The sequence below is a fragment of the Pimephales promelas genome, chromosome 7, assembly GCF_988280905.1.
Source record: "Pimephales promelas chromosome 7, fPimPro1.hap1.1, whole genome shotgun sequence".
Classification (NCBI taxonomy): domain Eukaryota; kingdom Metazoa; phylum Chordata; class Actinopteri; order Cypriniformes; family Leuciscidae; genus Pimephales; species Pimephales promelas.
Genome location: NC_142775.1, coordinates 38,702,667 through 38,730,548, shown reverse-complemented (window position 1 = coordinate 38,730,548; position 27,882 = coordinate 38,702,667). Strand labels below are relative to the sequence as shown.

The following is a 27,882-nucleotide window of genomic DNA, read 5'->3' as shown; positions in this document are numbered from 1 at the left end:
CATTTTGGAGTCATGTGACAACCCCCTCAATAAAACAGGAAATGACATCATAAAAAGGACCCATGAAGACTCTCATAATTGTGTGTTAAGGTCAGCGACTTTCTTTAAAACACCATACATTTTGAACTTTTTCTGTCGTGGCAGTCGAGTAATTATATTCTTGATTTATGATATAAAAACTTTAAGGTGTAAGGAAATATTTTATCATTGAATGTCTAAACCAGAGACAATTTCTATAAAAAAAGGACTTTGTCTAAACTCAGCACACATGATGTTGTCTGGTATCACAGGACAATATAATAATGGCTTTTTCAAAGCTCTCTGCTAAGACAAAGCTAAGCTTTATTATTCAGATTACACTGAAAAACATTTTCCGCTCAGCGTGAGTCAAAGCTGCTTATTATTGCTTAATGGAAAATAAACAGAGACATACATCTGTTGATGGCGATGGTCACGCTGAACCAGGTAAATGTGCTTTCAAGACAGAGATAGATGAGAGCCAATTATGTGTATTGTTTGGCCTAATCGGTCTAGAGCTTGTAATCTCGACATGAATTCAGTCAATACTGATATGTATGTGTATAGTAGAACAAAAATATGCTCTAAGTCTTCTCCCTCTGTTTTTGGATAATCCTCTAGAGATGCTCATGTAATGGCCTTTAGCAGAGATTAAGCATGTATGGCAGGCTTCTGAGATTGTTTTAAAACTAATTGGTGCTCTTTGGATATCCAGGATTATTGTGTTTGAGAGGCAAGATGTCATTGTACCTCCTCTGGTAAAAATATCCTCCCTTTTCGGGTGTAAAATTAGATCCAGAAGAAATCTGCTTGATGCCGTCTAAAACAGCAGATGTGTGTGGCTGTAAAAAAAAAAAGGTACATGCACTTATTTCCATCAGTCGGAATGAATCCAATACGATTTCAGAGTCATTGTGTTTATGTGAACCCTAAATGATTCACATGATCATTTATTTATATGCTTTGGTGATTAGTCTATTTTGGTTATTGTATGTATTATTTATTATCTGGATTGCATTATTTGTTGACTGAGATTTGATTTTTTTCTTTTTGGCTTTTGCTATTTGTTATGTTAAATTCCAGCTGCTGTAAGGTCAGTTTTTTATTTGGACCCCCTCGAAAACGAGATGGCTCATCTCAAGGGGCTATTCCTCTTTAATAAAAAATGTCAAATAATAATTTATGTGTTACATGTATTCTGGACAAAACTGACATGTTTAAAAAGAAAGCGGATATTTGTGTCAGAAAAGGTTTTTTAGCAAATATTTAGCTAAACCACTGACGAGTTCATAAGATAAGACCTAAATAAGAAGCATGCTTTACGACACAAAACATATATATGCGCATCATGGCACTGTGAATGTGCATGAGGTATTTTATGAATCCCACGTGTTTTTAGGTCCAAACGCTGAAGTGAGTTAGTATTTTAGCACTTCCGGTTCCCTCGTCCTAAAGTCTAGTGTTTTTTGAATGGGTTTTTGCTAAATTGCCTGAAATAAGGTATGTGGTTAAAGGACAACTCCGGTGCAAAATGAACCTTTGGTCTAATTACACATTGCTACCTAGTCAACCGTTATCTGAGATTTGTTTTCATGATTGCCGAATGTAAATAGTTTTATCTCTAAAAACAGTTTAGCCAAACGCTAGTATAATGCTAGTATATAGGGCATAGAGTAATGACAAATAAAAATCGCTTGTTATTACCACTAAAAAGGCTCAAAATAGCCCCACACCAAAACGACAGCATAACAAGAGTCCCTACATTCAAACCGAAGCGTTGAGAACTTTGTCAGTGTCCATACAGTTTAATAAGAAGTTATTTTATACACACAGTCAACTTCGCGAATACAGGAAGAAGCCATCTTTGAAAAATAGTCTCTACCAGTCGATCTACGAACGCCGATCCAAGTGCGCTGAACTGCAGAATCTCATATGATCCGTTGTTTCCGGAAGAAACACAAACCCAAACCGTTTACTTGTCTTCAATATGTACACGTAGCCTACTGTTCGCGCTCACCTTATCACCTTATTCACATCTCACCAGCGCACTTGGATCGACGTTCGTAGATCGACTGGTAGAGACTATTTTTCCAAGATGGCTTCTTCCTGAATTCGCGAAGTTGACTGTGTGTATAAAATATCTTCTTATTAAACTGTTTGGACACTGACAAAGTTCTCATTGCTTCGGTTTGAATAGGGACCCTTTTTATGCTGTCGTGTTACTGTGGGGCTATTTTGAGCCTTTTTTAGTGGTAATAACAAGCGATTTTTATGTGTCATTACTCTATGCCCAATATACTAGCATTATACTAGCGTTGTAGGCTAAACTGTTTTTAGAGGTAAAACTATTTACATTCGGCAATCATGAAAACAAATCTCAGATAACGGTTGACTAGGTAACAATGTGTAATTAGACTAAAGGTTCATTTTGCGCCGGAGTTGTCCTTTAAAGGGATAGTTCACTTTGAAATGAATTTTTGGTATGTTTTATCGTACCTCAAGGGCATCCAAGTTGTAGGTGTCTTTGTTTCCGCAATATTTTCAATTTTTAGGTCAAACCGTTCTTGTCTGTCAGTCATATAATGGAGGTCTATGGTCACCACCTCAAAGAGCATCCACAGTGAAGTCCACATTAAACATGATTTAATGACTCGTAAATGTAAGTACACATTGATGGCCTAAGACACGAAACGAGCGGTTTGTGTGAGAAAACGAACTGTATTTATATCGTTTTTACCTCTTGTCACCAAAAACTTTCATGTGTTTCATGAAAATAATTACTATTAATGATGATTAATGGAAACAAAACACATCGTGAAATGGCTCAGTGATTCTCAATTAACTGAATGATATATGCACTGCATGTTACAAGGACAGCAAAGCTGAATTTTAAATAAAAATTCACATTTTAAAGGCCCTGGAAATATCAGGATATATTTATAGCACAAAGTCTAACATAATGAAGTGGTTTTCTAAATGCGTGTGAATGCTGTGTGCTGATTTATGAAGAATTAGTAATTATAGTCTGTAAATATTTGTTTTTTGCAGGCGGTCACCTCTCCTAGAAGACAAAGTGTGGTGAGTACAAATGTTTAATAGACTTCATTTTTTGATGGTTGTTATAATGCCATAATTGTGTCTCACACTGGATCATAACATAGATTAATTGGATTAAATCGACAAAAAAAAAAAAAAAGTGCCGATATATTTTTATTTGATGGTCCTGGAATCCTTTTCTAAATTCTGTCAGCATAAATGATTTGTCAATTTTTTTTTGTTTTTTTGTTTCAAGGATAGCCCCTTGAGATGAACCATCTCATTTTTCGAGGGGGTCCCTTCTTTACAACAAACAAGATCATAATAGAAATTCATAAATAAAGTAAATACAACACAGGACTATTACAAACATTTAGATACATTGACATTCTCATTCATACACACACACTTTCAAACAATGCTCCCATAATACTCCCTTTCCCTTTTACAATTCTGGAAAAGAGGAAAGACTAGCTTATGCATTCGTGTCTATAGATAACACAGATGTTATAAATCTGTCATCTTTCAAAGGACACTGCTCACCACATGCTCATTTTGCTTCTTTTCTGCATTTTTTTAGTCAGAAAAGACCTTGAAATGTCAGCAGTGCCACAATGCGTAGTTACAGTAATCTAGCGGCGTATCAGAGATTTACATCACATAAACCGCAGCATTAAAGCGTGTTTTCAAATCATTCTCCTCTGATCTTACAATGCAGCATTATGGCTTTTTTTGGGAAGATTTTCATTAAATTAATCATTTATGTATTGTTTTGGGAGATAGCACATTTTTAGGAGATGAGCAGCAGCAAAAGATCAGTGAAATGCTTCACATGACACTCAAATCGAACCTGAGAGCTTTTGATCTGCTTCTGTGTTTGTTCTGAATCTGTGTTACACAAGCTAACGCCTGCACTAATGTCAGACAGGAGCGGGGAAAGCTGAAGGATTGCTTTTTTATGCAGGATGGTACGTCATTTTAAAAATTGTGTTTTCCAGACATGGGACAGCCACCGAAATACTGAAATAATTTCTTTTTTTTTTTTTGTATCATATTTGATACTTTAATTATGTATGAATAATAAAGTAAACAAGTAAACCTATGTTGCTTCAGTTCAGTTAGTGTTTAAATATTAATAACACAACATTACAATCGTTAAAATGCTTCTATTTTGAAATTCATTATAATAATTCTCAATTTATATTATAAGCATAACAATATAAGAGAAAATTTGCAAAGAAAGTTATTGCTAAATTGGATTTGACCTCTGATGACCTCTTTTTTTATTTAACAGTCAGACATACACTCTCAAAAAAAAAGGAACAAAAGCTGTCACTGGGGCTGTACCTTTTCAAAAGGTAAACTTTTGTCCATTTTAGGTGCTAATATGTACATTTGAGGTGCTGATATGTACATTTTAGGTGGTAATATGTACATTTTAGGTGATAATGTGTACATTTTAGGTGCTAATATGTCCATTTCATGAGCTAACATGTCCATTTTAGGTGGTAATATGTACATTTTAGGTGTTAATATGTACATTTTAGGTGATAATATGTACATTTTAGGTGCTAATATGTACATTTGAGGTGCTAATATGTACATTTTAGGTGTTAATATGTACATTTTAGGTGCTAATATGTCCATTTTTCATGAGCTAATATGTACATTTTAGGTGCTAATATGTACCACTAAGGTACCAATATGTAGCCTTTGGATACAAAAGTGTACCTTTTGAAAAGGTACAGCCCCAGTGACAGCTTTTGTACCTTTTTTTTCTGAGAGTGTACATACAAACCAACATAGTGCAGTAGTGAGCAGAAATAATTTCTAGGCAATTTGGATAAAAACATCTGCCAAGTGCATGAAAATGTAAATATTTTTAGTAGTTCTGTTCATTAACCATATTCTGTCATCAGCTCCAAACCCATAAGACTGTAGATATATTTTTAATAAAGTCTGAGAGGGAAATTTCTGTCCCTCCAATAAACACCTCTTAATCAAAAACTGACTTTTCAACATGTTCAATAGTCTTATGGCGACATGAGGGTTAGTAAATGATGACAGAAAACACTACTGTAAAAAAAAAAATTATTGTATTGTAAAGAAATATATTTTTTAAAAGTGTATTATCCCATACACACACAGTTTGTGTGGTTTTTATACTGCAGTGTTAAATAGTTTTATACTGCACTGTAAACATGAATACGACTGAATATGTTAAACCGATTACAATCAACATTATGATTTATGTGTGTTATTAATGATTATGTCAAAACATAACCAACACCATCAGATCACCTTTTCTATTTGTTCATCTGGCTGTTATAATGCACGTATAGCAGCCACATGACATCTAAAGTCAATGACTTGAGGGTTACGAGCCCAACTAAAACACACACTGATCACCATAATGGTGACTTTAAAGGGATACTCCACTTTTTTTTGGAAATAGGCTAATTTTACCTCTCCCCCAGAGTTAAACATTTGAGTTTACCATTTTTTAATCCATTTAGCCGATTTTCTGATATTTAGAAGAATATCAGTAACCAGACAGTTTCTGGTCTCATTGACTTCCATAGTAGGAAAAAAATATACTATGGAAGTCAATCAGACCAGAAACTGTCTGGTAAAACCCTACTGTTTAACTCTGGGGGAGTGGTAAAATGAGCCTTTTTCCAAAAAAAGTGGAGTATCCCTTTAAAATTACAGTTTTTCTCCTTCAGTGATTCTGCTTGTTAACATCAGGTGTCTTCAATGATGGCAATTAAAAAAAGAGTTCTTAATTCATCTTTGATGTCAGTCTGTTTTTCCAAAATTTTTGTTTAGAAAAATGTGTAAATTTGACTCATTTTAAATGGTTAACTTTTAAGTTATTCATTTGTTTAATCATTACTCAATTCTAATTAGTTAAATTTAATTAATAATATTGATTGTAATCTGTTGCCTAAATTTTATTGATTAGATTTAACACGTTCAGTCGTATTCATTTTTACACTGTGTACAAACTGTATATCCTCCTCCCTTACACTACCCCTCACTCTTAGAAGAAAAGGTTCTATATAGAACCTTGAAGGGTTCTATCAGTGCTATGTATTTGGAACCCCTAAAAGGTTCTATACACTCTTAAAAAATGGTTCCTCTGGGTTCTATATAGAACCCTGGGGTTCCATACTTGGCCAATAGAACCTTTTACCAAAAAAAAAAAATGGTTCTATATAGAACCTTATAAGGTTCTATCAGCGCTATGTATTTGGAACCCCTAAAAGGTTCTATACACTCTTAAAAAAAGGGTTCCTCTGGGTTCTATATAGAACCCTGGGGTTCCATACTTGGCCAATAGAACCTTTTACCAAAAAAAAAATGGTTCTATATAGAACCTTATAAGGTTCTATCAGCGCTATGTATTTGGAACCCCTAAAAGGTTCTATACACTCTTAAAAAAAGGGTTCCTCTGGGTTCTATATAGAACCCTGGGGTTCCATACTTGGCCAATAGAACCTTTTACCAAAAAAAAAAATGGTTCTATATAGAACCTTATAAGGTTCTATCAGCGCTATGTATTTGGAACCCCTAAAAGGTTCTATACACTCTTAAAAAAAGGGTTCCTCTGGGTTCTATATAGAACCCTGGGGTTCCATACTTGGCCAATAGAACCTTTTACCAAAAAAAAATTGTTCTATATAGAACCATTTTGGAGTTCCATATATGAAGCGGGGGATGGAACCATTTCTGGTTCTAAATAGAACCATTTCTTCTAAGAGTGACTTTACCTACCCATCACACACAACTTTCTGCATTTTTACATTTTTTAAAAAAACTTGAATTACTTTATTTTTACAGCAGATTTAGTAATGTCCCTATAGAGAGGTTTTTGGAGGTTTTGGTCACTTGTCCGCAAAATATAGTTAAGTAGGTACACACACATATATTTTCTTTCTTTTTGAAGGCTGTTAATAATGTGAAATAGACCCTGTCTGTTGTCCGTGACGTCACAGCTCAGGATAGACAGTGTATCAGTATTTTCATTAGTCTGATTAGTCATATCTTCGGCTGAAGTGGTTCGGCCACTGAGGAGAATGGAAACGCTAACAGACACTTTTCTCCTGGTCTGTTAGACCTCCTTGGTGAGAACCGTGAGTGTAAAGCAAAAGAGAAAGAGAACAAGGTCAGGCTTCTTCTGACAGGTCAGCAGTTTATTCCCAGCATGCCTCTGGGGAGGAGGCGGGCAGTGGATGAGAAGCAGTTCCTCCCTGTGAGAGAGAGACAGAGCAAGATAACCACAGTGTAAGTTTGCATGCGATTGACGGCTGCTGATGTCCCTGCTGTAATCGCCGGAGTAAGCTGTGTGTGTGTGTGTGTGTGTGTGTGTGGAGATCAGTTGCAGTGCATGCTGCATGAGGAAAAGAAAGACCAGGGATATGCAGAATTTGGACCTTTACAGCCGACTGGACTCTCAGGTATGACCGGGATGCTTGTTTTACTGGAGTTCAGCATCTCCTGCATGCAAAAGATTGAGTAAATTAGTGGCCTTGGTTCTGTTATTGAAGTGGTATTGTCACATAATATGCATTAAGCATACAAATTAGAGAGTTAAAACTGCATCTGCATTGTTAGTAGTGCACTAGACAGTTGTGTGTGTGTGTGATGCAGCAGTGTTTTCTGAATGTCATTGATCAGAGGGTTAGTGGTGTGTGGAGGAAGGGCGTTACTGTAAGAAGCAGGTTAGCATTCTGCAGATGACTTCCTTCAATCCAGCACACATCTCTGACACGTCATCCCTCGCTTTCTCTCTACGACTTGCTTCTGTCACCATCCCGTATACGGGAGATCTAACTTTACTTCGGTATATTACTATTAAATCGTAATCTAATAATGACATACTACGTATCGTTGGAAAGGTCTAAGACTGCTAAATTTATATTTAATTTGCTGTTTTTTTGCTACAAATTATGTAGGAAGAGTAACCGATGATTTTTTGACAAGAGTGCGCCTCATAACAGGAGTTCTGACCTCTGTCACAAAAAGTTGACACACACACACCTTTAATAATTGAAACTTTTGGTTTTCATGCTAAAAGTTCATAATAAAACATATAATCTAGTAGTTTTTCAATAAAAAATTATATTATAATATTATCCTCTAAAAATGATAATATATATTATCCTCTAAAATATAATATTTTTTTATCGCCTTTTTATTATATCACATATTTTAGTAGTTATCATAAATTAGGTATCATTTGAAAGCTATAACCACTAACCAGTGTTGGGAAAGTGAACTTTCTACACCAACTAGTTCAAAGTTCAGTTCACACATTTTAAAATGAACTAGTTCAGTTCATAGTTCATACTTCAAAAAATTAACTAATTCATTCATAGTTCTTTTTTTCCATGTGTTGCGAGCTTCTTTTTTGTTTTTATTGCTCTGGCACAGCCCATATACAACCACCACAGACAACAATTATTTTATCGACGGGCAGTTTGCGCAGAAATGTAAGATTTTTCCCATCCTCACCGACCTCGTCATAACCTGTTTATATACGACGTCTCCTCGCTCGCTGCTTTGTCGACGGCGGCCGCGGTGCGACGCTGGTGTCTTGTGTTGCCAAATTGGGTGTTTTTTTGCCTGTTTACGTGTGTTTGTGAGGAACTAGGCTCTATAGAAATCTGACACCCTATTGTACGAAGTTAAGATCACAGACACCAGAATGAACACGCGTATCGTAAAAAACTTCACAGTATCGTAAAAAAGTACGTTCAGTTCACTTCGCCCAAAATATGATACGTTTAGACACCTGTGAAAACCGTTTTATAATTGAACGTTGCGTTACCATAGAAACAGTACTCTCAATTATTTTATCAGGCTCCTCCCCTTTTGGGCATCATTATATTTCATAATTTATGATCAAAACCTTTTCTAATCTTGACAAAACACATATTGTCAGAAAGGTCTGTGTCTCGAGGTTCCACATTTTGTGACAGAATTGATATTTGGACTGAAATGTATTAATTTGTTAAGGCAGAATGTATACAACTAAATTCAATGGAATTCAATGGCACCCGGTGGCTATTTTTGGTACTACGCCTAAACAAAATCTCATGGGAACTTCAATTTTTGTGATATCAACTGTGATATTGTAAAATATATATTGAAAAATACAAAGACACTGACAGGTTATGATGAATTGGTTTATGTCAAGGTGTCATAACAAAGACATCTCAAACAATGTCATATTTGCATTAAAAATGTCATAATTGAGCGAATGACGCTTAATGACAGTTGTCACAAACATGCATAAAACTTCCTTCATATTCATTATGTCTGGATTATGAAGGTGTCATGTTAGTCTTATACACACCCCTTCAAGTAAAGTGTTACCACGTATCTCACATCAAACAGCTATTTAAGTATTATATGCATATTCACCGAATGAATTAACAAATTAATACAACTACTGCAAGTATATCTGACCACCTGGACTCATACAGTACACTCACGTTATGCATTATATAATGTATAGCAAATGTGATTGTTTATAACATCGCAGAATTGTAATTCTATAATCGCACAGTTAGATACCATAATATAAAATTATATAAAGTTAGATACCATACATACAGTATACTCGCATTAAACAAAATAAACTTTAGCAAATCTCAAAACATGGAGATATTAAGATATTATAAGCATCAACATTTCTGTAAAGCTGCTTTGAAACAATGTGTATTGCGAAAAGCGTAATAGAAATATAATTGACTTGATGTAGTAAAAGAGCTCATCTCCATCTGCCACTTTCAGGATGCTCATGCTCAATATGATAATCTGCTTCATCCAATTAAACCAATGCGAAACCATCACGGGATGCTCGCTAATCTCTGGCCTCTCTGACTGACCTCAGGCTGCTTTAAAGAGATACTTCACCCAGAAATGATTTACTCAGTTATGCATTCTTATTTTGTGGAACATGTTGGGGACTAAACAACATTGGACCCCATTGACTTCCATTGTATGGAAAACAGATTTTTTTCTAAAATGGCTTTTATCAGGTTGGGATTATTTTTTAACCCATGATGCATTGCAGTTGCATCTGTGTCCTTAATTCAGGGCATTTATTGTCTATATTGGCGTTGTCTATATGTTTTATATAGTCGCTTTGGATAAAAGCTTAAATGAATACAATTTGATAGCAGCATAGATGTGTTCTACGGAGGCGTATTGCATTCACTTGAAGAAAAAAAATCGACTCTGTTTTTTCTGAATTAACGAGTTAATTTTTCATGAGAGAAAAAAAATTGCTGAATTAATGAGCTAATTTTTCATGAGAAAAAAAGTGTTTGCTCTGTTTTTCTGAATTAATGAGTTAATTTTTTCATGAGAGAAAAAAAATTGCTCCGTTTTTCTGAATTAATGAGTTAATTTTTCATGAGAGAAAAAAAAGTGTTTGCTCTGTTTTTCTGAATTAATGAGTTAATTTTTCATGAGAAAAAAAGTGTTTGCTCTGTTTTTCTGAATTAACGAGTTAATTTTTCATGGATTTTTTTTTTTGCTGTGTTTTTCTGAATTAATGAGTTAATTTTTCATGAGAAAAAACATTTTGCTGTGTTTTTCCTGAATTAATGAGTTAATTTTTTCATGAGAAAAAAATATTTTGTTAATTCAGAAAAACAGAGCAAAAATTTTTTTCTCATGAAAAATTAACTCATTATTTCAGAAAAACACAGCAATTTTTTTTCTCATGAAAAAATAACTCGTTAATTCAGAAAAACAGAGTAGATTTTTTTTCTTCAAGTGAATGCAATACGCCTCCGTAGTGTTCCCGATAGTTAAAGGGATAGCTCACCTAATTAATTGCAATGGCAAATTTATTCACCCTCTATTCATTACAAACCTTTATGAATTTCTGAACACAACGATATTTTGAAGAATATGGGTAAACAAACAGGAAAAAAAAATACTATAGAAGTCAATGGGGTCCATAAACTGTTTGGTAAAAGCAGTTCAAAATATATTTTGTGTTCAGCGGAAAAAAGAAATTCATACTTGTTTGGGACAACCTGAGGGCGAGTAAATGATTACTGAATTACATTTTTTTTGACTGAACTGTCGCTTTAAGGCTGTAGCTGCAGCATAGATCGTCTAATATTCAAAATGTAACTCAACATTGTATTTATCTATTGTGGAGAAGGCAATCGCATAATTCAATGTGATTCGGGGTTTAAGATGGCAAACAAAATATATTGATTATAGACATACTTTTTATTAATTCATCACCAAAAAGTATCATTAATACATGGTAAATAATCCTGTAAAAAAACGGTAAATTACTAGCAGCTGTGGTTGCCAGCATCATACCGTAAAAAATACGGTGTGTTACTGTTTTTGATAAAACAGTGCTACAGTATAAAACTTTATTTTAACAGCTATACGCTCTAACATAAAAACAGTAACACACCGTATAGTTACGGTATGATGCTGGAAACCACATCTGCCAGTAGTTTACTGTTTTTTTTACAGGATTATTTTTTTTACAGTAGTTATATTTATCCAATATTAATTTTTTTATATCATATTCTTTTATTATTAAGCCATTATCAAAATCTAAACTCCATTGAAATCATCTAAAATGTGGTTAGTGATTAAAATAAGTCACTAATGATGTTTTGTTTCTATAATATAATATAAATGTCCACCCTATAGGACTCTGAATCCCAGCATGCTTTGGGTCTGCTGTGTTTTGGCAGTGTTGCATGTTACTTGAAACTTTCCATCTTCTATGAGTTTATCCTTTCACAAGGTTTAAGTGCACAAAAAACTAAGAGGATTTCATGTCAATTTATGTCCTTTTTTTTTGTAAACAAGCATTAAAATTAAGCTGATTGCTCTCTGTTATTTGGGGGGAAAATCCAAAGTTCTTTTTCTTTGGACATTTCCACAAAAGCGAGATTATATTATTCAGGAATAATGGACCTGTATTCTGAGAAAACAGGAGCTATAATTATTCAAGCTGCTAAAATTATAGCATAGCCGTCTCTCTTTCCGCCAGCTGGAATCCCTCTGATCCACACGAGGATATGACGAGGAAAGAGATGGTGACTTATCTTATCCTTCTGTTGCCAGACTTTTGATTATCTGTCTTCATCTGGCCCTGAACTGAAGCGTCTGTCTGACCGACGTGCTAACTGTGCAGATTCTTCATGCAGTTTTAAACGCCTGTGTCCTGTACACATGACTTTAGTTTACAGCGCATTCATTGATCCGAGTGTTCAGGCCTCCTGAAGGATTGGGTCAGTTACATGGAAGCTGTTTATTGATCGGACAGGAAAGTGTTTATTTTAAGCACTCGGAACAGTTCATCTCAGGATAGAGAACATAGAGAGATCCTACACTCTCAGAAAAAAACGTACGAAAGCTGTCACTGCGCTGTACCTTTTCAAAAGGTACACTTTTGTACCCAAAGGTTGCATATTGGTACCTTAATGGTATTAGCACCTAGAATGTACATATAAGCACTTAAAATGTACATATTAGGACCTAAAATGGACATATTAGCTCCTGAAATGGACATATTAGCACCTAAAATGTACATATTAGCTCCTGAAATGGACATATTATCACCTAAAAAGTACTTAGCACCTAAAATGTACATATTAGGACCTAAAATGGACATATTAGCTCCTGAAATGGACATATCAGCACCTAAAATGTACATATTAGCACCTAAAATGGACAAAAGTTTACCTTTTGAAAAGGTACAGCCCCAGTGACAGCTTTTGTACCTTTTTTTCTGAGAGTGTAGATACAGGTGTCACGCACACATGTTATTGCTCTTTAATAACTCAGGGGTACTAAGTTAGTTTCGTCAGTAGTTTTTTTAATTAGAAAGTGCCCCATTATGCAATTTTAAAGGTTTCTAATTGTGTTGAGTCTCCTAAAACAGGTTTGCATGCATCCAAGATCAAAAAACTTAATTTTCACATAGTGTGTGTGTGTGTGTGTGGATGTGTGTGTGCACGTGAGTGTGTGTGCATGTGTGTGTGTGTGTGTGGTAGATCATGTAGCTCACACAGACGACAGCTCACGCTTCACACCCCCACACACACGTACTCAAGGGCACCTTCGCAAGACGATGAGTGTATGAAACACACATGTGTGAGAGTGTAACTGTGTGTAGCACAGAGACTCAGACTCGCATATATATGCTCTTCTGTTTGACTACAATGATGAAATGGTACGATCATCACATATTAATCCACACCGGAGCACACACACACACACACACACACACACACACACTCTCTCTCTCTCTTTCTCTCATACACACACTCACACACACTCTCTCTCTCTCTGCTCTCTCATACACACACACACACAAACACACGTGCACAGACTCACATGCATGCACACACACACACTCACACACAGTTTAAAATGTACTGTTTAAAAATAAATATTGCTATTTATTACTATTGATGCATAAACATGAAAATAATGAAATGCTATTTTGTGCCTGCAGTTTTTTTACAATCACTTTGCTACTATTTTCAGAAACTTGATGTCATTTTTCAAGACACAAAACTCAAAACAGATATCACTTGTAACACAGGCTGTCTAATGTTCAAAACATTGCATTGTGCATTCACATCTTTAAGGAAATCTTGCACTTGCACAATCATTGGTTCAAAAAACAAATTTACTGTGAAATACCATTGAAACACACACACAAGTAACCGATAGTTTCACTGTGTCATTGTTCGTACAATCATTACAGTACATATTGTAGAACAAAATACAGGTTTCATTATGGTACTACATGTAGTAGAGTAAATATACATCTGTGTAAAAGTACTGCAGTATACAGATATAGTGGAATCATTGAACAAAGTGTGTGATATTGATGCAAAACACTACAGTACAAACACAACATAGGTTTATTGGAATCAAAGCATATAATATGCTATATCCATGGATATTGTAGTCTAATTGGTTCGTGCTCCACGCTAATTGGTGACAATGAATCTTATCTTGAAACTTTCATGATTTACTGTAAACATGGAAGATTGTATGTCTGTTTCCATACAGTTACTTATCATTTTGAGCAGTTTTATCTATTGATAGTTGGATCATTGTAAGGAAATGAATAGACACACTCATTTGAAATGTAACGTGTGAATTGCCTTTTGAAATACTTGGATGCTAAGTTGTGTCATATTGAACAGGTGATTTATGTTGAATGAACAAATGATCTAAGTTTTATGTGTATTGTATCCAAGCAATTGAGAAATGGGTTAAAGTTTTGAAAAATTTGCATTTTGATCATTGGTTGTGAGTTTAAAAAATATTGATGGTTTACTTAAAAAAAAGTAAGTAACCTGGTTGCCTTAAAATTTTAAGTTCATTGAACTGGAAAAAGTGAGTTAATACAATGAAGGAGATTAATTTAAACATCAGAAACTCATAATTATATGTTATCTGAACTAAATAAATTATTTAAGTTGATTTGACAAAAGAAAAAATGTTGTGATTACTACACTGTAAAAAAATATTGTTGGTTTAACTTAAAAAAGTAAGTAACCTGGTTGCCTTAAAATTTTAAGTTGATTGAACTGGAAAAAGTGAGTTAATACAATGAAGGAGATTAATTTAACCATCAGAAACTCAAAATAATAAGTTATCTCAACTAAATAAATTATTATAAAGTTGATTTGACAAAAGAAAATATGTTATGATAACAAATCTTGAAAATATTTTTTACAGTGAAAATAGTAACAAAGTGATTGTAAAAAACTGTAAAATATTGTATTTTAGTTCTGACATTATTATGAATTAAATCACAAATTGCCCTTAGTTCATTCAGAGAAGATACACACACTACCGTTCAAAGGTTTGAAGTCAGTACGATTTTTTCCTGATTATTATCAATGTTGAAAACTACAGAAGCCCTGAACCGCAACCTAAAAAAAAAAAAAAAAAAAAATCAGTAAAAAAAAAAAAAATCTAGCATTTCGAGATTAAAGTCGAAATGTTTCAAGATTAAAGTCGGAATGTTTCGAGATTAAAGTCGGAATGTTTCGAGATTAAAGTCGAAATGTTTCAAGATTAAAGTCGGAATGTTTCGAGATTAAAGTCGGAATGTTTCGAGATTAAAGTCAGAATGTTTCGAGATTAAAGTCGGAATGTTTCGAGATGAAAGTCGAAATGTTTCGAGATTAAAGTCGAAACATTGTGCATTCATAACAGTGCGCGTCCACTGGCTCAGAGCGCGCGCGCGCGTGTGTGTGTGTGAAGTCGAACTGCCATGGATAAACACAAAATAGTAGCTTTTTACTTTTATCTGGGCTTTCAACAAAATTCTACACACGTCACACGTGCTAGTGGCAGTGTTTCTGAGGTGTTTTCGTGCTCGTCTAGTCAACACTATCTGGGTCGAGAACACAACAGTAACTGTTCGGTCTCCCTCTTCAACGTAAATACGCTCTGGATACATTTTAAGTGCATCATTCTGTATCCAATCATTTGGCCGGATCCTGTGATTTCCTAAGATTTAATAACCCCTTATGGTTGAGGAGAGATTCTCTGATATGATTGTAAAGCACTTTGAGTGTAGGCATATATGAAAGCGCTATATAAATGCTCTATTCATTCATTCATTCATTCATTCATTCATAAAGCTGGATTTCTCCATCCAGTCTGAAAAGTGTTTTCCGTGTTGGTTTTCCTATAGGCTAAAGTCTATTCCGGCGCATTATATTTTATAACGATAAGTAATTCAGATAAAAGTAAAAAGCTACTATTTTGTGTTTATCCATGGCAGTTCGACTTCACACACACACACGCGCGCGCGCTCTGAGCCAGTGGACGCGCACTGTTATGGATGCACAATGTTTCGACTTTAATCTCGAAACATTTCGACTTTATTCTCGAAACATTCCGACTTTAATCTCGAAACATTCCGACTTTAATCTCGAAACATTTCGACTTTAATCTCGAAACATTCCGACTTTAATCTCGAAACATTCCGACTTTAATCTCGAAACATTTCGACTTTAATCTCGAAACATTCCGACTTTAATCTCGAAACATTTCGACTTTAATCTCGAAACATTCCGACTTTAATCTCGAAACATTCCGACTTTAATCTCGAAACATTTCGACTTTAATCTCGAAACATTCCGACTTTAATCTCGAAACATTCCGACTTTAATCTCGAAACATTCCGACTTTAATCTCGAAACATTCCGACTTTAATCTCGAAACATTCCGACTTTAATCTCGAAACATTCCGACTTTAATCTCGAAACATTCCGACTTTAATCTCGAAACATTTCGACTTTAATCTCGAAACATTTCGACTTTAATCTCGAAACATTCCGACTTTAATCTCGAAACATTCCGACTTTAATTTCGAAACATTCCGACTTTAATCTCGAAACATTCCGACTTTAATCTCGAAACATTCCGACTTTAATCTCGAAACATTTCGACTTTAATCTCGAAACATTCCGACTTTAATCTCGAAACATTCCGACTTTAATCTCGAAACATTCCGACTTTAATCTCGAAATGCTAGATATTTTTTTTTTTTTACAGATTTTTTTATTTTTTTTACTTACTTTTTTTTGTTTAGGTTGCGGTTCAGGGCTTCCGTAGAAAACAGTTCCACAAGAAACCATGATACCTATTTTTCAGGATTCTGTGATGAATGAACAGTTCAAAAGAGAACTTGAAATATTTTGTAATGTCACTTTAATGATCAATTTAATGCATCCTTTTTGAATAAAACTTTTAATTTCTTTCAAAAAACTGACCCCAAACTTTTGAATGACAGTGTAAATATTGAGATATATTCTGAATTTAGTTTTAAAGAAAAATAATTTTAGATGGTGTGTGTGAATGTGTGAAACGCTCATATTGTATGTTTTTTATCTGTTATGTAATTGCTCTGAGGGTTAGTGTTGGCTCTGCTCCATCTGTTTTAATTCTGCACGCTTCTCAGTAATGAGCCGTTAAACACCAGTGTGTCCATTAGCAGCTGGCCAGTACGTCTGCCTGTTGAACACACACACACACACACACACAAATACACGTGTGTTATTTCTTTATGCCACATTGACATGAGGGGAATCTTGAAACTGCTTTAACCCTGTTTATTAGACTAGCTGTCATTCTGTGAAGAGACGCTAATTAAAAACTCGCTCAAGAGCTCATTATGACACTAATTTGCTTTTTTGATGATTAATTGTATTTCCGCATGAAATATACCACAATATAAAGTTTGCTATAATAAAATCCTGCATGCTTATTCACACCATAACTCATGTACTGTACATAGACATCTTCTATCAAATGCACAACTGCGTTTTCATTAATAAATGATTTGAATTACATAAGCGACGCTGGTTCTCAGATGTTCATATTTTTGAAGAAAATCTATGATTATATAGCTTTAGTAAAAGCAATACTACTAGTATAAAGTATGAGGTCATTTATTTTATTTAGAAAGGATGCATTCTAGGGATGGGCAACGATTAATCGCAATTAATCACATGCGAAATAAAAGTTTGTGTTTACATAATATATGTGTGTGTGTGGTGTGTATAATTAATTTGTATATTTAAATACCCACACATGTATATATTTAAGAAAAATGTGTTATTAATATATCAAATATTTATTTTTATATATAATATTTATTATGTATAAATATATATAAATTATAAAGATGTACATGCAAATATTTCTTAAATATATACATTAATGTGCGTGTATTTATATATACAAATTAATTATACACACTACACACACATATATTATGTAAACACAAATTTTTATTTTGGATGCGATTAATCGCGATTAATCGTTGCCCATCCCTAATCAATTGCTACAATTTCCCTTTTTTAAACATTTTATATAGCCTAGATTATTATTATTATTATTATTTACATATTTTGCTTATGTATATAAAAAAAAAACCTGGCATTTGTCCTTTGGTAATATTGAGACCTTACCCGTCCAGCACTGGGTCTTTTACACTGTAAGTAAAGGTTGCTGTCATGTTGTGGTGAAGCTTTCAATATGAAACAAAACTAAACAGTTTCCATGTTGGAGAACATGGGTCAGTGTGATGTCATGGATTAGTAACCATGGTAACGCTTTTGTGTTTGGACTGCACTTTCATCCCCATAAAAAGCAGAGTAATCTATTGAGGAACTGGATGAAAATACACTTGTGTTCTCAAGCAATGCGTGTGAACTGTCTTTTGTTTTTTTCAAAGCAATGCATTTGCTCATGATTATTTACTCACGCTCATGTTATTCCAGCCCTGTGTGAACTGTGGAGTGGATCTGCTGGGTTTTCACCGATGTCACGTTCTGGGCGGTAACCCGGATGAGCGGCCATTATGGAGGCACTCGGATGTAAACCACAGCATGGACTGCTATGGCAAGCCGTTTTAGCTTAAATTGTACCCAGCCTTACTCGTCGGAATTGCATTTTTACTTACAATTAGAGAGCTCTACAAATTAATTTTTACTAGTCATATGTCTCCATTGACTTCCATTCATTTTTAATTAGAGAGCTCTACAATTGAATTGTTACTAGTAACAATTATAATTAGAGAGCTCTCTAATTCAGTTTTTACTAAGAATGCAATTGCAGAGCTCTCTAATTTAATTTTTACCAGTAAAAAAACGAATTAAAGATATGTATAATTACAGAGTATAATTCAGTTCTCTGTAACTGAATTGAAGAGCTCTGTAATTGCATTCTTACTAGTAACAATTCAATTCGAGAGCTCTCTAATTGAATTTAGGAGCTCTGCCATTGAGTTGTTACTAGTAAGAATTGAATTAGAGAGCTCATTAATATTAATTCTTACTAGTAACAATTGCATTAGAGAGCTCTCTAAATGAATTGCTACTAGTAAGAATGCAATTGAAGAGCTCTTTAATTCAATTCAAGAGCTCTCAAATTGAATTCTTACTAGTAAGAATTTAATAAGAGAGTTCTCTAATTGCAATTGTCACTAGTCATAATTGGATTAGAGAGCTCTCTAATTGTAATTCTTACTAGTAATAATTGAATTAAAGAGCTCTCTAATCATAATTGTTATTAGTACGAATTTAATTAGAGAGCTCTATAATTGTAATTGCTACTAGTATTAAATTGTAAAGCTCTCTAATTGAATTCTTACTGGTAAAAATGCAATAATGACGAGTAAGGCTGGGTACAATTTAAGCTAAAACGGCTTGCCATACTAGCGCGGCGGTGGCTACACATATCCATGTTGTAAAAAATAAATAAGAAAACATCTCTATTGCAAATGCAAACCCTTCCATCAGTGCCAATGTCAGTGCCGTATTGCCCAAGAGCTGCATGGACTCACAAATCGGATCTGAACAGACGATAAACAGGACATCAATTTAGATCAGATGAGCTGATGCTGTGCTTCTCTCAACCACAAACGCCTTCTTTCATCAGTTTGTTGAACTCTTCTCTTTAACTTTTGGCAGTCTATAACACGAAAAGGTATTTTCCTGATGGGACCGATTAGTACAGACCAAAACTCGACAGCAGCTTTTCAGCAGAAATGGGCTCTATGCACGGCAGTATTTCCGGTGAAGGTGTAAGGATGCTCGATAACTTCCGCCGATCGTAGAGTCCAATGCAATATTGAATTTTATACTCCATGGTTATACTAAAGAAACATTAGTCACAAATACAGATAAAACAGACACCCCTCGTTGTGTTTATGCTTCTTTTTAAAATTATATTAAATAAACATAACTATATATAAAATTACATCTAAACGTATCCTTTCAAAGACGGGAGGACAGTACATTTTGAAGACTCTGCCATAATCCCGTTTTCCTCCGCTTAAATCTCCACAACCGGAAATGGACGAGCATCCTTACATCAAATAAAGAACTTATGCGTGCATATGGCCTATACTTAGCCAAATTTGCGTGTCCAGTTCAATGGCATTTTTTATGTTCTGTGCCTCCAACATGGCCGACTTCCGGATTGATGAAAACCCTCAGTGTCGTGAAAAGCCTCAGTGCCTAGTGTCTCAGGAGCAAGCACTCGCAGTATCCTTCAGAAAATCATTATTCACTAGTTAGGACAGATTGTGTGTGTGTGTGTGTGGTGAGAATCTGTCTCTGTTTGACATGCGGGGACAAATGTGTCTGTCAGTGAGAGACGCATCCATTACGCCCTGTCACTCTGAGACACACCTCCATACTGACTATACTGACACATACTCTCTCTCTCTCTCTCTCTCTCCCACAGAGGAATGATGAGGAGGCGGTTGTGGACAGAGGAGGCACTCGCTCCATGCTTAAAGCCGGATTGGAGAAGGAGGAGCTAGAAGGTAAACACACACACACACACACACACACACACATAAATACTCGTATAAACACTCGGTCACATGATGATCAATGTACGCTACTGTTTGAGGTCATTAAAAAAAAAAAGGAAATTAACACTTTAAAAGAGTTGTTCACTTTTAAAAAAACGTTTGCTTTTTAGGCTGACCACAAAACTAGGCTGACCACAGTGCTTTACAGAACGACCAGATTAAAATATAGTACGACCAGCATAACAACACATAAAACCCAAATAAGAGCATCAAAGCTAAGCGAAACCTTAACAAAACAGTGTCAGACTCAAATATGAAGAGATCAATATAGGCAAGGCAAGGCAAGGCAAGTTTATTTATATAGCACATTTCATACACAATGGCAATTCAAAGTGCTTTACATAGAAGAAATTAAAATAATCAAAAGAAATCAGAATAATAATACTAAAGTAAACAGGTATATGTTCAGAGAGCTCTGAGTGCTTGTTCATGTATTGCTTAACCATGCAATATTGATCAAAATAGTTCAGTCTAATTAAAATGTACCAAAATGTGTGCTACGTAGTTTAGGCTAACATCAAAGTGAATTAAAAGGAATTTATTTTCAACAGATTCTTTCATAGTAGTCTAGCATCAAAATAAAAGCTTCCAGTGTAATAAATCACAAGAGCACGACATCGCTCACTTGCAGTGGTCAAGCTCTTTCTGTCTCACACACACACAGTAATAAGCTATCAGAGCTAGCGCTCAGAGAAGCTAATGCTAGTCTGAGAGGAAAGAGTGTGGGTGGCAAATCAAGAGCACGTCGCACCAGAGAGACGTGTGTGTGTGTGTGTGTGTGTGTGCCTCTGAAATGACATGAAGAGCTGTGGGAGGATGGATGGCTGGTATCTGAGAGCGTTTAACGGTGGAAAAGAACAGCTACTCGAAGCGTATTCTCACAGGACTGCATGACGTCAGCAGCGCTTCTGCCCCTGGATCGGCTATTTTTACATTCTGTCTGTGAAAAAGAGGCAGGGACAGAGAGAATAATTACAGTATCCAGATTATAATAATAAATGGGTCATCAGAATCTAAATAGAGGCTCTATATCCTACACAAGTGCTAGACAACGATAAATTGCATCCAAAATAAAAGTTTGTGTTTACTGTGTATAATTATTTTGTATATATAAATACACATATGCATGTATATATTTGCATGTATATATACTTTTATAAATATTTATACATAATTTATATTTTATATAAATATAACTGTTTGTAGGGCTGGGCAACGATCAATCGCATCCAAAATAAAAGTTCTGGGGTGTGTGTACTGTGTATAATTATTTTGTATATAAAAATTCACACACATGCATGTATATATTTAAGAAAAATGTGTTATTAATATATAAAATATTTCTATTTAATATAAATTATGCATACATATATATAAAGTTTATACATGCATGCAAATATTTCTTAAATATAAATTCTTAAGAAAAATGTGTTATAAATATATAAAATATTTCTATTTAATATAAATTATGTATACATATATATATAAAGTATATACATGCAAATATTTCTTAAATATATACATGCTTGTGTGTGTATTTATATATACAAAATAATTATACACAGCACATATATTATGTAAACTTTTATTTTGGATGTGATTAAATGCTGTCTAGCACTTAAAATAAGAAGACATATTCGCTGAAAGGACAAGCTGGCATTATGTGGATATTACCCAGAATCCCATGCAGTAATGAGCCGACTGTCAATATACTGTATATATATTAGACTGAGCTGTGAAAACACTGCTTGTGACAGCAAAAAATATGACTTTTCCTCCACTCACTGCAGTTTGTAAGTACATCTGTCATTTATTCAGACACATTTCATAACCCAGTGACTGTAAGATTCAATCCGGATTGGCCAAAAGCTCACAAAACGGGCACACTTTGCACATACATGAGGATATTTTGTGCATAAAGCCGCATTCTCCGAAGAACGTGAGTGAATAACACTGTTCTGATATCTCAGTGTCATATTTTGTGTCTAAATGTCATGACTTTGTAAACACGAGTGGTCAACCTTGTAAAGTCTAAAGCTTTAGAAATCGATATAAGCCGTGTCATTGAGCCGTTTCCCATCAGTCAGTCCTTCTCATAATGTTATGTCATTCAAACTCAACATTACAGCTTTAATGATGTAATTTAAGCCTCATTTTATCCAGCTTTCAGCTCCCTTTTAACTGCCAGGAAGAGGAAGATCTGTCTGTAGGTTAGCATTAGTCTATATATGTCGCACACAGACACACAGACAGATGTTACGCTTGCTGCAGTTAAACTCATGCTGTTGTCTGGACCTCTCAATCATTCAAATGCAATTACAGTGAGTGATTTCCGTTATTTAGCATTGTTCAAAACAATATAAATACTTTTTTTTTTGTTGTTGTAAGGTCTTTACATTCCACTTTAAAATATAATGACAGCAATTTTAGGGATAATATGTTTAAGGAAGCATCCGTGCCAAATGGTAGGCAGCCGTATAATTATCGTATAATTGTATTTTCATAATTATGTAGGATAATCATTCCAAATGAGCCACAGTATAATTACACTGCCTTCTAAAACACCTTCGTTTGGATGAATACTAAAGCAGCACTGTATAATTCAATACTTACAAAGCTCAACTTACAAGGCTTTTACAAATAACTTGAAAATTTGGCTTATTAACAATTATGTCTGCCAACATTAAAAGCCGAACCAAGAGCTGTATCATATATTTAATATATTAAAGCCTTTTTGTAAATGTATTTTTGTGTATTTTATTATTGTAACAGGTACAGTGTACCCTAAGTTATCTTATAGTGTTATTTATATTGTAGTTATTTTTTAGTCAATTTGCCATAGACCTATAAATGTATTTTCTTGTTTGTATTGTAATGCTTTTTTTACATCTTGGCCAGGGGACTACAGATGAAAAATAGCCTTTTGGCTAATTCTGGCTTTTTTTAACCATGTTTGTTCATGCGTTTTATGAAATTGCACTGTCCCCTTTTAAATAAACCAATAAATCAAATCAAAAAGCACTGCTAAGATCTTTTCTGGAAAAGACAAACCCATAATGCAATGCAACGGAGTAAGTGACGAGTAAAAAAATAATTAAAAAAAAATTCATCTGGGTTATGAACGTTTAAGTCAATTATAAAAGTTGATTATGTTACTGTTTTGTTTCAATTCAAATTCAATAAAAAAAACTTTATTATTTATCAACCAGTGATAAAAGGTGATTGTTAAAAGGCTCACATATACACAATACAATCACACACACACACACACACACACACACATCACAATAAAAAAATGTTTTGCTTTGGTACTTTTTTCACAAGTAAGGTGTTCATTTTCACAATTGAAACACACCTGGTCCCATGCTTTCATTAGTAATACACAGTTCAGTCGACATAATCATTGTTTCAAAGATTATTGAAATATGGGTAACACTTTACACTGTAAAAAAATATTGATGGTTTAACTTAAAAAAGTAAGTAACCTGGTTGCCTTAAAATTTTGAGTTGATTGAACTGGAAAAGTGAGTTAATACAATGAAGTAGATTAATTTAACCATCACAAAACTCAAAATTATATGTTATCTGAACTAAATAAATTATTTAAGTTGATTTGACAAAAGAAAAAATGTGATTACTACACTGTAAAAAATATTGTTGGTTTAACTTAAAAAAGTAAGTAACCTGGGTTGCCTTAAAATTTTAAGTTGATTGAACTGGAAAAAGTGAGTTAATACAATGAAGGAGATTCATTTAATCATCAGAAACTCAAAATAATAAGTTATCTCAACTAAATAAATTATTATAAAGTTGATGTGACAAAAGAAAATATGTTGTGATAACAAATCTTGAAAATATTTTTTACACGGTTCCTTCGTTAATGAATAACTACACAAGAACCAATAAGTAACCCAATATTAACAATCTAGTAACTATTAGTAACTAACAAGAAACTCTGATTAACGAACTAGTAAGTAATAGCGCACAGATGAAAGTGGTAGTTCACTATTAACTAATCAAGAACTAAATTTTTTTAATGCTTCCCAGAGAACGACTGAAAAAGTTTATTAACAATCTAGTAACTACTATTGACTAAAAATAAACTCTGAATTAAAGTGTTAATACTTACTTCTATGGGAATGACTAATTATTTGGATCCGTATTATAAAGTTACTAGAATGTGAATGGTTTCATTTAATATACAAGAGATTTGACGTTCTCTGAGTCCCTGTCTGTTTGCTGTTGGTCAATAGGTCACCGGACTCTGTATATCGGTGTTCATGTTCCTCTGGGCAGAAGAACCCACCGACGCCATCGACATCACGGACACCGGCACAGGAAGAGGAGCAAGGAGAGAGACTCGGGGGTCGAAGACGGACGAGAATCACCTTCATACAGTAACTGTCCATCCTTTCCTCAACACATGCAATCTTAGTACGTTTGTCTTGTTTTTCAGTACAAATATCTAAACATAGATTTGTTTGACGCACAAAATGACTTTTACTTTGGCTGATTTTTTTCTTGTTTGCAGCCAAAAGCTCAGGTCAATTTTATACATACTGTATTGCCTTTTGCATCTCAAGCAAATCTATCTTGAATTAAGCACGTTGAGATGTTTGTACATGTTAAACAAAACAAAGATATGGAAACGCATTTAGCTCATTAATGCATTTAACCCCTTAAGTGTCACCCCCCCCCCCCTTTTTTGAAAATAGATGAAAATGCACATTTCAAACTTAAATGGTTGTAATTCAAGAATGCTCTGGAATAGAGACGTAAGATTGGTCTCGTTTTAAAGAAGACATTTGGCAGATTTTTGTAGAAGTGAAATAAATTAAGAATTTGAAACAGAAAAAAAGTTATAGAAGTTTGAGTTTATGAAAATGTGCAATATAAAAATTTAATTATTCATATTTTATATAAAATATATATTTTCAAAACCTGGGCAACTCTAAAACTTTGAAAAAAAATAATAAAATCAAAGCCAAAAATCTGAATAAGTTGTGTTTCAAATTTTAGGTTGATCTTTCAGTGAGATTTTGTTTGGGCGCAGTACCAAACTTTTTCACTAGGGCACAACCAGACTCCATTACTGCCCATATAAGGGCGCCTCCATTTCCATATGAAATAATAATTATTATAATTATAAAATAATTGAATGGAGGCTTTCTTTTGATCTCTTGGCATGAAAACAAACGGGTTTCTACCCTTTAGGTGCCAAATGCACTGAAGATTTCGTTGGGTAGGTTTAGGTTCAGCGTAAGGATTGTTTTGTGATTTGGCGCCACTGTTTGGTTCTCTTCCCTTTTATTTGTTGATGTAAATGACAGTATTTTTTAAAATCCCATATCCTTTATTTTTTCTGTTTGATGTCGTCTACGGTTTCTTCCGATTCCCTTTCATCGGTTTATCGGTCTGTCCTATTTGATCGCTTCTTTGATGTGCGCTGTCTTTCACTTTCGTTCTCTGTTCTCACAGTCGAATGTGTGTTTGTCTTTTAGCAGCTCATCATGACCACTAATGACAACATAACTTGTGTGTGTTTTGGCCGTCTGATGTTTTAGCCATGTGACCTTTACGATATTAAAACCCCCTGAAATGATGTGTCACAGATACTCCCTCTCAGAGGGTTCAGTTCCTGCTGGGCACTGAGGATGATGATGAAGAGCACATACCACATGACCTCTTCACTGAGCTGGATGAGATCTGCCTCCGGGATGGAGAGGATGCTGAGTGGAGAGAAACCGCCAGGTACTGACCCATGTGACTCGGTCATGTGATACCACCTCAACCAGTCATATCTAGATTCACAGCGCATTCGCCGCATAATTATGAGACGACAGCCCAAAAATACTGTAAAATTAATGTGCAGCAGTCAGCAGTGTTGGGTGTAACTAATTACTAAGTAATTAGTTACTGTAATTTAATTACTTTTCCCTTGAAAATATAAAGTAAGGGATTACTCTTCATTTATCTGTAATTTAATTACAGTTACTTCTGATGTAATTGAGGTAAATAGCTACTGTGTATAGATCAATCCGATCTCACAGCGATTCGTATGCATTTTATGAGGTGTCTAAATCGTAGGACCGCACTCGTACAAATTCGTATGAATTATTGTAAAATATGAAAAAAGTGTGAAATGTAATGAGATCAGACAAAAAAAAATAGTGGGTTTAACATCAAAATATACTGTCTGATGTTAAAAAGTATGTTTTTATAATTGAACCTTCTCCTTAGTCAGTTTAAGGATAATTCATGCAATTTTATAGTATTTATTTGAAAGAATTAAAACAGATTCATGTCTATCCTTGTATTATTCTGGTTGAGAATGATATGGGATTTTGAAAGTAATTAGTAATTAAAAGTAATTAAATACTTTTTAGAGAGAGTAATTAGTACAGTAATCTAGTAATTAATTACTTTTTTAGAGTAACTTACCCAACACTGGCAGTCAGGTGGTACAAGACAAGTTAGAGCTCTTCTAAATTGTAATTACGAGGACGTGAATGCTCTATACAAGTTAAAATTGCGTAATTATGGAAAATCTGATGCACATTTAGTCGATTGATACGCATTTGTGGTTCAGCGGCAAATCAGGATGTCTGAGAAGATGAAACGTATTTTAAAAAATTTCGTTTAGAATATATGTGGCACGTTTTTAAAATATGATTTTTATAATCCTGATTTTATTCAATGATTTTATTACTCTAAAAAGTGGCATAGTAAAAATGTATAAATTTTTATGTCATAAAAGCATAACTGTTTTGTGTGAAATATGATAGAAAAGTGATTGCCTTTTTGATTTTTTTAGACAGTTTTCCAGGTTTAAAGGAAAATATTGTCCGATTTTTTTTACTTGATTATCGAGAGTCATTTATTATTTTTTTCTTGTCAGATCAATATTTTTGTTTTCTTTAAAATGTTGTATTTTGAGATTAATTCATGACACTAAACAATATTCTCCTGTGAATTATATACCATTTATTTCTATATAAAATAATACAAATATTCAAAATAAACACATTTTAATCTATTTTTTTGTTCAATTAAAGCAGTAAGGCAGAGAGAGTCTATATAGATGTTTTTCAAAATGCATGAAACCAACATGATGAATGCAAAGATTACATTTCAAAGAACCTGACTTGCTTGTGCTTTCACCATCTACGACATCTTTATTGGTTTTTAACCCACGAATAATTAATCTATATTTTTTGCAGTGCTTTTGACATGACTTGTTAATGTTCAGCGTTTTTCAGAGATTGACTCTCATATGTTTTGAGAGCATGAGTGATGCATTAAATCTGTTGAGCGGCATTAGTCTAAGAGAGCCGAGGTTATATAAAGAGCCATTGTTGTGTAATGTGTGTGTGATAAAACAGAAAGGCTAAATACAGCACTTATAA

The 27,882-nt window shown here is 34.2% G+C and overlaps 1 protein-coding gene across 2 annotated transcripts in view; it reads left to right on the top strand.

The window, feature by feature from the left end:
* The window catches only part of slc4a10b (solute carrier family 4 member 10b), a 76,457-nt gene that overhangs the window by 4,602 nt on the left and 43,973 nt on the right, over positions 1 to 27,882 (top strand). The window contains exons 2-5 of one of the 2 annotated variants that reach the window (XM_089133443.1): positions 3,067 to 3,096; positions 20,344 to 20,425; positions 24,730 to 24,873; positions 26,089 to 26,227. In XM_089133443.1, the coding sequence (XP_088989569.1) occupies positions 3,067 to 3,096; positions 20,344 to 20,425; positions 24,730 to 24,873; positions 26,089 to 26,227 (395 nt within the window). Of the gene's footprint in view, positions 1 to 3,066; positions 3,097 to 7,421; positions 7,515 to 20,343; positions 20,426 to 24,729; positions 24,874 to 26,088; positions 26,228 to 27,882 lie in introns of those variants that run through there. The other variant, XM_089133444.1, reaches the window with a different exon arrangement.